This window comes from Seriola lalandi, unplaced genomic scaffold (genome assembly GCF_002814215.2).
Source record: "Seriola lalandi dorsalis isolate HSWRI2012SDOR001 ecotype SW California unplaced genomic scaffold, Sedor1 jcf7180002054412, whole genome shotgun sequence".
Lineage (NCBI taxonomy): Eukaryota > Metazoa > Chordata > Actinopteri > Carangiformes > Carangidae > Seriola > Seriola lalandi.
The window spans coordinates 852,484-864,522 of NW_019524965.1; the positions used below are offsets into that span (position 1 = coordinate 852,484).

The 12,039-nt window shown below is 42.7% G+C and overlaps 1 protein-coding gene across 4 annotated transcripts in view; it reads left to right on the forward strand.

Moving 5' to 3' along the window:
* Positions 1–12,039, forward strand: part of cyth1a (cytohesin 1a) — a 44,367-nt gene that overhangs the window by 18,665 nt on the left and 13,663 nt on the right. For 3 of the 4 annotated variants that reach the window (XM_023410013.2, XM_087175067.1, XM_087175068.1), the window contains exons 2-3: positions 9,580–9,662; positions 11,915–11,979. In XM_023410013.2, coding sequence (XP_023265781.1) covers positions 9,580–9,662; positions 11,915–11,979 — 148 coding nt within the window. Of the gene's footprint in view, positions 1–1,586; positions 1,784–9,579; positions 9,663–11,914; positions 11,980–12,039 lie in introns of those variants that run through there. The other variant, XM_023410014.2, reaches the window with a different exon arrangement.

Consider the following 12,039-nt stretch of genomic DNA (forward strand, 5'->3'; position numbering starts at 1 on the left):
ATCTTGAACTGCAGGGTTTTTTTTTTTTTATATACCTTTTTACAAATGTAAAGGCAATTCTGACAGTGATAGCAGGACAAAATCAACGGGTTTTTCCGATCTTATCCTTTTCTCAAAACACAACTCTTTACTTCTGTATTAGATTATTGTGTGTAGAGATGTCTGTAGAGAAATAGGTTCTTCAGCCTCTTCTAATGAATTTTTTCCTGAATTAATATGCACTGTCGGCCCAAGATGGAATTTTTTTTATCTTTCTGAGGTTTGTGTCTTTACTGTTGTCCATTTTGAGACCTTCTGTAGAAAGGCGTATTTCCACATAAATATCCTCCCTAATGCAGAATATTAATCATCACTTGTCATCTTCAACTCCACAAACACATGTATCCCACACTGAGACTAGTCAGAGGAAGCTCTGTCACTGTGGGACTGCAAAGTGCAGCCAGCACAGCAGAGGGCTCCAGGTTGACTCATCCAACTCCACACAGACATGAGTCTGCTCTGAGCTGCAGACATACCTGAGGCAAGTGCACACTCATGCTGTAAAAACACAACGCTTGGTACACGACAAGGAGGAATGCTTGGAATATCATAATCTTTTGGACAAGCATCATTGGCAATAGGATAATGCTCATGCGCTATACTCACCATAAAAATACATGTTTGTCTTCAGCACAGACTCCATTGTTAAACTGGAGTTTGGGGGTGATAATGATAGTATGACTGGTCATATGACTGGTCAGGACTGAGAAAACCTGACTTGAAGTGTTGACTCATAACAATAGCTCATACTAGAGCTTATGACTTCCTCTTTGTCTCTCTGGGAGATAATGGGGTGAATTCCTTGTATATATAGTTTACCTTCAAGCTTCTGTACTGTTTTATTTGTATTTTTTTTTAATATTAGCTCTGGGGTAACTGAGGGAAGATGTTTTTTAACTAGCTACATGTGACTTTGAATAAATCCTTTTTGAAAATGACCCATTTCATACATAAGGCAGTCTTTATGATATATCTGTTGGGCCTGTGGCTCTGGGTCACCTGATGTAGCATCTTGCCCTCTAAAACACTATGTGTGTCTGTAAATGTGGGTTAGAGCTCTGTGTCAAAATCAATACTTCTCGAGTAGTAAATTGTGTCCAGATTTGTGTTAGTTTCATGAATTCATGAAGGTTTCTCCCAAAAAAAATATACTTAGGAAAACATATGAAAATGGCAACTCCTGTAAGCTCAACAACATATACATCAGCACAGGACAACAGTCGTGGTTATTGACTTATATAGGCTCATATATCTTGCCCATATTGCCCTTCCCTTGTGTGTGTGTGTGTGTGTGTGTGTGTGTGTGTGTGTGTGTGTGTGTGTGTGTGTGAGGAGGAGGAGGAGGAGGAGGAGGAGGCGGCGGCAGCAGCAGAGAAGGGGATGTCCACTGGGTGGAGCCTCCATGGTAGTGACAGCAAAACAGAAAGAGAGGGAGAGGAGGGAGTGAGATAGTGAGTAAGGCTCCTTCCCCAATTGGACTGTGTCAGTGTCCGTGTGCTGTGCGCAGGCCGGGAGCTGATATTTGTGCTGTATATCTGAAACACCCAGCAGTATCTCTCTGCCTGACTGGAGGAGCAGGCTCCTTTTCTTGACATGTTGAGGTCCGGCTCGCCTGCATTAAACAGGAGCTGACAGAAGAAGGGACTGCTGGTCTTTTTTATATTTACATGAAGGTGGAGCAGGAAAAGAGAAGGCGCTCTCTGGAAAGACAGAAAAGTGACACTTTGGAGGATTTCTCAGTCAGGTTAGCAACTCAATTTGCCGATGCTTGTGTGATTTTGTGTAACACTCCACAAGGCTGTTTGTGTCGCTTTTAGTTATTGGAACTTGCTGTCATGTGGGACTTTGGTCAGTTTCCATTGACTCTATATCCACCCCCTCCACACTTTAACTGTATTGAAGATTAAATCAGTGAAGCTGGAGACAATGCATGCTACCGAGACTAAAAAGAGCTAGGATGAACGCCATATAAAGTTAAAATCAAATCATATAAATCAAACCAGGGGTGGTTTGACTTTCTGTGCCATGGAGGTATCTTCTGGGGTGCCATGTCATTCTCCTGCACTGGGCTATGGCTTGTTGCCTTTAAGGGCAATGAATGTAGCTCCTGACTGACAGTTGACATGATTGAGTACTGGTGCAGCAGGCCAGTGACAGGGCAGTATGGTAATGTCAGCGGGGGGTGAAGGGGGTGGCCAAAAGGGCATGTATTTGTTTGACTCTCTAGGATCATGTATCTAAGCAATTAAAGTGAGGAAGTTCATCCAGTGGTGGATTTTATGTTCATGGCTGACATTTTGATTTGAGATTTGAAATTTCACTTCATCAGGTGACTTCATGCGACAAAAGGGATGATTTTGATGTTTTCAGGAAGCTGCGATGGCCAACAAATGAATGTTAAGCCTGAACTTTGAGGTACAGCCAAGGATGCTTAAGCCATCAGTCCCTGTGCCTGGGCCTTGTTGAGGAATGTCCTGAGAGGCCACTTGCAGACACAAAGGGAGAGCTGTGATCGTCCCACTGCTCTTCCCACTGTCTCTGTGTTCTCCTGCCATTTGCCGTCCCACGCCTCCCCGGCCAAACACAGGGCTCCTTCTCCTGTTATCTCCCTTCCTCTGTCCCCCTTCACCTCCTCCTACCCTCGGGCCAGGTCAGGTTGGACGCTTTGTGGCTTTTTGATCCATAAATGGTAGTCCTTTTTGGTCTAGTTTGGGTTCTGTTTTTGTGTGCGGCAGCTTTGGACCGGGAGGTGAAAGGTGAACAAGTTCTTTTGGGTGCATGATGCCCATGTTACCAACTGGCATTCCTTCACAGCCCCTGCTCTGCTTTGTTATAGGCTGTCTGGTTCAGAGGCTGAAGGGGTGAGCGTGTGTGTGGGTGTGTGGTTTCAAATATATATGAGGGAGAGTCCCCTTGAGATTTGCCGTAGTAATGACATTCAGTCCCAGATCAGAGATCAGCAGATTAGGCAGTTGTGTTTTAAATGACCTTTTTTTTCTCAAGGAGCAAACAGCAGTAAAGATCAGAAACCTTAGAGCTATTTAATAGACCTTGGTGTGCCTATTTGTGTGTGTGTGTGTGTGTGTGTGTGTGTGTGTGTGTGTGTGTGTGTGTGTGTGTGTGTGTGTGTGTGTGTGTGTGTGTGTGTGAGTGCATGTATGTTTGCCCATCTTAGCTCACATAATCGATTATTTGTATGGGTGAGTTTTGTGCTGAATGTATTAAACCTCATCATGAAGTAGACTGCTTCATATTACAGCAGGCGCTCGTATTGGTTCGGGCAAGAGGTCGATTCATTGGAGACTAAAGGGACCTTGGGGGTGGAGGTTGTGTTTTAGCAAGTTTAAAGGGAGCTATCCATGTAACTATTAGGACAAAGGGTGTACAGCAGCAACAACAACAGCCTTGAGGCACTTGGGGGAGGGGAGAAGGTGGAGGAGAGCTGAAGAAGTGATGTTCTTGATTGTGTTTTAGAGATAGAATTGGCTAGAAAGGTGAGAGGAGAGATGATGGAGGAGCAAGAGGTGGAGGGTAGTGAAGTCTAATGGAAAATGTGCGAGGACCAAATGGATGCAGTTTTTTCCGCATAAAGATACAGAGGGGGGGAAAAAAGCTGTAGACACAGAACAGACGAAGAGCCTTATGCGGGGAGAGACTGCTGCTACCAGTGTCATTCATCTGCCCCGATCAGTCCGTGCACTTCATCAAAATGTAATTATGTTTCGGCACAGAAACACGTGGCTACAGAAATGGATGTGTATCACTTTGCATATACCCATAGTCAGCAGATCACAGGCCGCATTGTGGTGTAAATATATTCATTGATGTCTCCATCTGCTGCTGTGAAGTAGCAAGATCCCACTTTTGTGTAAAACCTCCATAGAGCGTCTACCCTGTAAAACATGAGGATATACAATAGGTGGAGAGAGAATACATCCTATGTCACAATAAACTGTCATTTCACCATTTAGATCGTGTTGAGCATAGAGATGTTTATAAGTACACCTGTGTGTGTATATTGTGACCCTCTTCACTCAGGCCACTGGGGGTGGCTTAGGTGAGGAGCTTATTTAGTTAGTAAGTTTTTTTTTTGGTCCTTGTATGCTGAGAGGAGCTCCCTAAATTGGGTCACATTTGCAGGGAGGAGGGGCAAGGTCTGAGAGATCCTCAGAATCCTAATTTCCTTATTTTCCAAGGAGACTTCTTCGGTGATCTGGGTGGAAATGAGACATCAGCCTCTTCTGCCAGGATGGCAATCACAATGTGTATTAGTGGGCCCTGCCGCTGTGGGAGAGGGAGCTATAATTGGTATCTCCCTCGATGTCACCTTCCCAGAGCTCTCTGCTGACCCAGCCCTCACTAAAAACTGCTTTGCCCATCAGTGAACTCAGCAGACACTCTTAAAGGCAAAAGATAAGGACACACATGATCAAAATATTAAACAAGATTTTGGACTCAAGCGAAGCAGAAACCTTAAATGCACCAAAGTTTCACAAGAAGAGGTTATGTAAATAAAATGTAGTTGTTGAAGGGGATGTGGATGCACCAGCTCAGGAGTGGGCACCGTGATTATACTCAAAGGGAGCGTATTGAATGTTTCAAGTGATAACTTCAGGTTAAACAGCACTCAGAAGTAATAAGGGCCAGGGCACGGCAAAACAAAGCTCAGATTATACTGTCCTGGATTTGGCAAAAGAGCACCTATGTCAGTACCTTACTGCAGGGGTATTGTCATATCTGCTCTCTAGTCACACATTTTCAAATCACTTTACACTACCTTGCTCTAGGCAAAGTTATTCAATTCAGTAAAAGACTTCATGTATTACTGCTCTTTCAAAAAAGCTAATGGGATGGGGTAATTTTAGGCTTCAAATGCAAATCATTTTTTTCATTTTCTGATACTTGAAGTGTCCTTCCCAGTTTCCTGATCCCGACTTTGGTTTAATAATCCCTTTGATTGAAAGTGAATAGACTAAGTGATTAAAGATTGACATTATTGCAGTGATATAATGAATTAGAGTCTGAATATCACGGTCTGGACAATCCATTCAGATGGCATTAGTATTGAAAGTTGAAACAAAAAGCAAGTTGCCAAGACACGACACCGGGGACAGTGGGAAAGTTATTGTGTCAGCCCTGGGCATCGGTGTGTGAATGTTACGCGAGTGCTTGTGACTGTGTGCGTGTAATATTTGTTCACCACTGCCACCGTTGCATGCACGCCTCCATGTGCATGTGTATGAATGACCTTTTTTCCAGGCAACGTGAGTCCCCGAGGTAGTGAAGATGTGGGCGGCACATATATGTCTTTCGGCCTGTGGATATAACTACATAAAGGCTCACCCCAGCCAGATTGCTGTAGGAGCCCTCTGCTTTTAAGAGGCTCCTGAAGTAGGATATAGACAGGGCAGATGAGGAGTATTGCATCTTAAGAGTATGGAGCAGAAAACACCACATTTCCTCTCATATCATTTAATCTTCAAACTTTTTAGTCATATCACTGCATCAAAGATGCAGTGAGATATAGGGTATCAGTATATCTGTCTTTGCAGATACTCTTGTCACTTTATCTTAACCTTATTTGCCCTCTCTCTCTTCTGTCTTTCTCACTTCCTGTCTTTTTCTGATGACAGCCTCTTTCCATTGGCTCTGGCACTGCAGAGGTTTGCTGAATAACAGCCAAGCAAGCGCTCCCAGACAGAAGGGAAACAAGCAGCTCTCAGCATTTACTTAAGTGGATGGGTTCTCCCCTCTTCTGCTGTATTCTGGGAAATGACACCCACTTGGTGCCCACCTCTGGCATAACCATAGCTGGGGCCTTTCCCTTCCCTTATGTGGTCTTGATTATTTTGGGTGGAGTCAGGAAGGCAGTGACGCGTGTACCTGATTGGCTCCAAGAATAACTCCAATTATGTGGGTGAAGTCAGATGACGTGTGAGGCGGCAGAGTGGCCCGTTTAGTAGAAAACGTGTTATCATGCATCTGCCCTACTGATTGTATGAAAGGCTGCTCCATGCCCTTTTCACGATTCCATGATCCCTCACATTATCATTGTTTTGTCATTATCATTATTATTTAATCAACATTTTAGTCGGATGTTTCTATTCATTTTTCAGGTTCAGTTATTCAATACATTGGTTGTGAGATGTGGTTGATCTTTGTAGGTTTGGTTTGTTGGCAGGGTCAGCCCACTTTGTATGTTTTCTGAGTTTTTCTTCTAGGTTGGTGGGGTTGATCAGCAGCTCAATTAGAGAAAGGGGAAACAGGTGTGTGTAATTAGGTCCTCTTAGTAGTAGTGAAGGAAAGAGCAATTGGCAGCTTGCTGTGATGCTGCATATTTTTATTTCTTGGTTTATGGTTTATGTTAGTTTTTTGTTGAATTTGAGTTTGGTAATATTTTTGTTAATAAAATCAGATCAAATCAATTTTTTTAGCACCTACTCCGGTCTGCTGACCTGCTTCCTTTGGAACATCCCTTTTAAAGTTTCCAGTGACCAAACAACATCATCTGCCCTTTTTATGGGGTGGTGGCACTACAGATGGGTAAGATATTGAAGAGCTCCTTGTTTGTGCTCTCGAAGGAGGCAAATGACAGACAGTTTCCATCCCCAAATGATTACGTTCCTTTGCTCTGTTTCCTTCTGTTTCCTCCTCTGTGTAAAATTATAGTCCTTTTTGTCGCTCTTCTCCCCTGTCAGTCCTTCACTTTGTGGTCCTCTTCTATGTCAAGAATGCTGTGGTTGTCTTGCGTTAGGTCCTGATGTCCTGCACTATGTGGCGTTGCCCAACCTGACATCAAGTTACCAGAAAGAGGAATTGACTCCCTCTTTTAAGCCTGTTCTATTTTTCACTCTTGTTTGTGCTGGTAAACACACAGCCCAGCCCTGGGTTTGCCAGCCGTGACATTAATTCACTCGATCGGGAGACAGAGTCAATAAACGCAAGAAGACCTGTGCATTCTCAGCCCCAGCAGCACTTTTGTGTTTGTGAATGCATTTGTGCCTTTTTGGTGCTTCCCAGTCTGTTTGTTAAACAACACATCTTCCTTGATATGAGAGGCTCTCGAGGGAGGTCTGAGAAGGTGAAAAAATAAATCTTGTGCAACATTTATTTTGATGTCTGTCTTTGCTCTGCAATATACTGTCAGCTCAGTATATTGTGAGAACCGAGCTAAACATGGTTTCCATGGATACCCATAAAATTTGGGATGGATGCGGCTGGTTTGCCAGGGATACTGTAGGCTGTGAGGTATGATGTGTGAAAGGTCAACCTTGAATGGACTGCTGTGCTCTCCCAGCTGTCTGAACAGGAAGACAACATTGGTTTGTTTTGGAGCTCCTTAATAGACTCCTATGAGGCTCCTGTATTGGGCTTCCATTGTCCATTATCCCTGTGTTAAATATTAGCAGAAATTCCAGTGAATATCATGGGTATTTGCCTCAGGATGTTTAGGTTAACATGCCTGCTGTTATTGAAATAAATGGTCTCTATTTTGCAGCATGCATTGTCACTTTATATCTGTTTAATGCTGGACAGCCAAAATGCATTATATTTGGATTAAATCTTCCTTGCAGGAAAATTCAAATTAGCTGATCTTTGTATTTTTTGAATTGTGAAAATATGTTTGTGTATGTTTCTCAAAGCACTATGAAGCGCATCATTTCTGGATGCCTGGATGTGTCCTTGCTTTATTGCTTGCTGTGCTAGATTTTTTCTAAGCGTTTGTAACCTTTCATTCTGTTGACCCTTTTCTGCAGCTACACTGTGTCCACAGTTTACTGTGGGACCAATGCTGAATTAATGATTTCACATAGGAAAGTAAAAAAAAAAAAAAAAAAAAGTTGGAGCGAAAAGGAACTTTGTTTTTGTGGGGGGGTCATTGGTGGTATCATGGGAAGTTGTGGAAGGAGTAGTATAAGACAATATAGGGCCCTGTGTTGAAGATTCCTCTGTCCTCAGCTTCCATCACTCTATAACCATGCCTTGTTAACCGTTTGCAAACATTCACAGAGTCGGCCGAGCCTCGACCCCTTTAACCTTTGAACCCTGTTGCTGAGGTAATGACGAGAGGAGGGGAGGTCACTGGAGGGGCCTTGTGCTTGGCCACTGGGGGAATCAGAGAAAGAGCCACTGAGTGACAGAGATGATCTTCTAACGTAACAACCGCTTTGATTTGAGCAGCACATGACACTGTTTGGGTTCAGGGGGTTTGACTGCCACTTGGCTCAGACTTGCAGCATCACAAGACTAGAGATATTTAGCAGTCTTTCAGTGTACATGTCTATGCAGCAGTTATTTTGCAGCAGAGCGGCCAAATGGTTGGTGTCTTACACCTCAGAGTTCAGCAAATAACTAAAATTGTGCAGAAAATTTGAATATTGTATTTTTGTTACAGTGTCACCATGTGTTTAGTTTCCAAAAGTGGATCTACTATACAACATTGCCTGGTTTGCAGACATCTCACAAGATGCTTCAGTTTATTACTAGTACTTGTACTGAAATATTGAGTACTACATTGTTTCTAACAGTCCACACTCATAAATGATCGTTCTTGTTGCATGTTGTATCATGTATCGTATCATGCAGTTCTTCAACAGGTGAAAACATAGTATCAAAAGTAATTTCCTCCTGGCATCACTTGGTTTAAAGATGCACAGAAAGTTACTTATATACAAGATGTGTTCAGTACTGGCTACTGACAAACATTACTTGCAACCAAGCAATTATTGCCTTATTTTAAGGTCATAAGACACTTATTTACCAGGAGATCTGATGCAAAAAGCACCTGTTTTTTAAATGGCGATGTAAAAAGAGTAAGGTGGAAATACTTCAATGCAGTGCTAAAGGACTGCTGTTATTATTAGTGTGCAGGTAGGCAAACCCTACCTGTACTCAAAGCATAAAAGGGACACCTCTACTATGGTGTCCCTTTTTATGCTTTGAGTGCAGGTAGGGTTTGCGCTCACACAAAGACATTATCCATCAATCAGGACACATTGCTTGGCACTCAGTCCTTGGCACAGACAAAGCTAATTATAGCAGCCTGTAGTGTGAATGACAGGAGGAATGGCAGTGCTTTGAGACCCGTCACATTTGTGCTACTCTGGCACTGATACTCAGTGCTGTTTGGCTGACCTGAGCTGTTTCATTTAGTCACACAAGTTAAATCCTCTTGTGTGCCTGGTTGCTGCAGACTTGGTGTAGGTGTTTTGCACACTTTGTGTTTGTACTGATTGTAAAGGCTTGTCTGATTTATCACCAATGCTGTGACAAAGAAAAGAACTGCTCTCCTCTACCCTGCTCTGAAAAACTTATTTTATGACTGTAATTTTGTTTTCTCTGTGGCTCCACACCTATTGCTGTGGGCATTTAAAGTCCCCTTGTGATATCAAATATTAGAGAATAATAATGTTATTCCTGCAATGCAATACTCTCAGGGATATGCCTCATGGGATAGATGGGCATAGAAAAGTGTAAAGGTTCCTTATATTTCAGGCACCACCATCCTAATCCTTTGTCTTCTCTCTCATTTCTCCGCAGTGCCGGACGACCTCACCCCAGAGGAGCAGCAGGAGCTGGAGAATATCCGCCGGCGCAAGCAGGAGCTGCTGGAGGACATTCAGGTAATACTGGAACAGGATATGAGTACTGTTGTAAATTTGTATGTGCAGGTCTTAAAACAGTAGACGGGTACAGTTTTCAGTTTTGCTGACCTAATTAAAATAAACTGAGACATTCATCATCTTTTTAGAAGTTTGTAGTACTGAAATGTCAGTGATTGGAAAAATGCTACACAGAAGTAAACTAATTGATTTTCACTGGTATTAAGTATTTTACCCATCTGAAACATATTTTAGGTTTTAACTTTGTCTGAGCTTGTATGTCTAATGCAAGCTATCCTCCTTGCTGCCAAATATACTTATATATGACACTAGAACTAACCATAGTAAAATATATAGTGAATGATGACCAAGCTTAAGTTTTTAGTGGCTCAAAGGCGGGTGTGATTTTTTTATTTTTTTATTTTAATTGACCTAGAAGGTCAGGACACTATGCTTCCTCCTCTGCTTTTTGATTAAACATTTACCTCATATCTAGTGTTAACTGCCTTTGTACAAATTCTTCTTTTCCAAGAAGTCCTTCGAACATTTCACTGGAAGGGGAATTTGGGGTATTTCCTACCAAGTGCTCACTTCCTCAACAAACCATTTGTGTTTATTCTTCAGCCATTTGATTTTTTTGTAGATCTAATGTGTCAACAGAGACCTTTATTTATGGATACAAGTTGTCTCTTTTGGGTGTCTTTATTGAAATGTGGTTTTGAATATAAAGTGACTGTAAAAAATCAGACCAGCAAATGATTCTGCATACAGATGAAATGGCATTATACTCTTATGAGGAATGTGCTCATGGAGCCAGTAGAATAATCTCGTATACTCTGTGATGTCCAAAGAGTGCCAGGATTCAAATCAGCTCAGCTGTATTTCCCTAAAGTGGTTTGTTTGATTCCATGTCCATGGCCCATGATGATGTTTTGGTCGTGCTTTAACCCAAGAGCACAGCTGATTATTCTAGCTCGGGTCAGTGCTGTCACTCAATAGCCAGCTCCATAAGCAAATTACACGCAGCCTGTCATGCCCTGGCAGAGAGTTGGCCTTCAGATGTCCCAGTGGGTGACTCAACTTCCGCTGGCCCTGACAAATATTGGAGGCGTGATCCGACACCCTCTTTTTTATGAGCTTGGGCCACCGTTGCTGCCCTCCCCCCTCTTTTCTGACCACCACTACTGCCCCCCCATCCTCTCCTCCTCTGTGGGCTGCACACTGGCGCTTCTCCTCCTTTCTGACACCCACACGCAGGTCCAGCATGCCAGAACCCCCCCACAACAACCACCCGCTTTCCTGTATGAGCACAGGCTTTGTTTGCAGAGACAAGCATCTGAAGAATGTGTTGTGACTGCGCAGGCAGACACACAGATGTTCCCTTTGTGGTTTGGCCTATAGTAAATTGGTATTATGCATGAGAAATTATATACTAATACTGTGGCTGGATATGAATGGAGAGGTTCAATGATTGTAACCTTTACTTGGAGTGTTGAAACCTCTTATGATCAATAGTAACCACGCTCTGACTGTATACAGGACTTAGCTTATGCTACAGTCTATTATTCCAGGCTTTCATCAACCTGACGTCACCTTCTCCATCCTTCTACCGTCTGCAATAGCCTTACCGCGCCAGCCTGGCACCAAGGAGCTTGGCTTGATCGACTAAATCTGCCTCTAAGGCCATTAATCACTAAAAAGCCACATAAACTATAATCCACTTTTATGCTTTCTTTCTTCATTGGTATTGAGGTTATCCCAGACTGTTCTCCACCTAATCAAATTCAGAATGAAAGGATTGTTTGGGAAAGCAAACACAAACACACACTGTCTGATATGTCCTATAGATGGTTACTATCAGTTTTTAGTTTAAGAGAACTGAGGAGAGCTGAACTGGCAGCAGTCTGTATGAAGTTTCAGCTTACCAGCAGCCGGAAAACTGACTCTGCTCTCTTTGTTGATCGAATCACTCTGACGTAAGTATGTATGTGATAAAAGGCCACCTGGCTTACAGATAAACAAGGGTGATTCAGAGATGATAGCCTCTCAACACTGTTTAATAGAGCCTTCAAGTTTTTTTTTTTTTTTTTTTTTTTTTTTTTTTTTGGGGGGGGGGGTGTTAACAAATACTTTGCATGTAGTTTGTGTTGGTCACACCCATCCACACTTCCTGATATCAGGGACATTGGTGGATAAATGATGAATTTGTTCTCTCGTCATACTGATAACATTTTATAACTAACCCTCCTGTTTTTTGTTTTTTTTTTTTGTAGCGGCTGAAGGATGAGATAGCAGAAGTGACAAGTGAGATCGAGAACCTGGGTTCCACTGAGGAGAGGTAAGAAAACGGGGCCTGACTCCCCTCCCCTACACACATTTCCCTCTCTTTTGCCTGAAT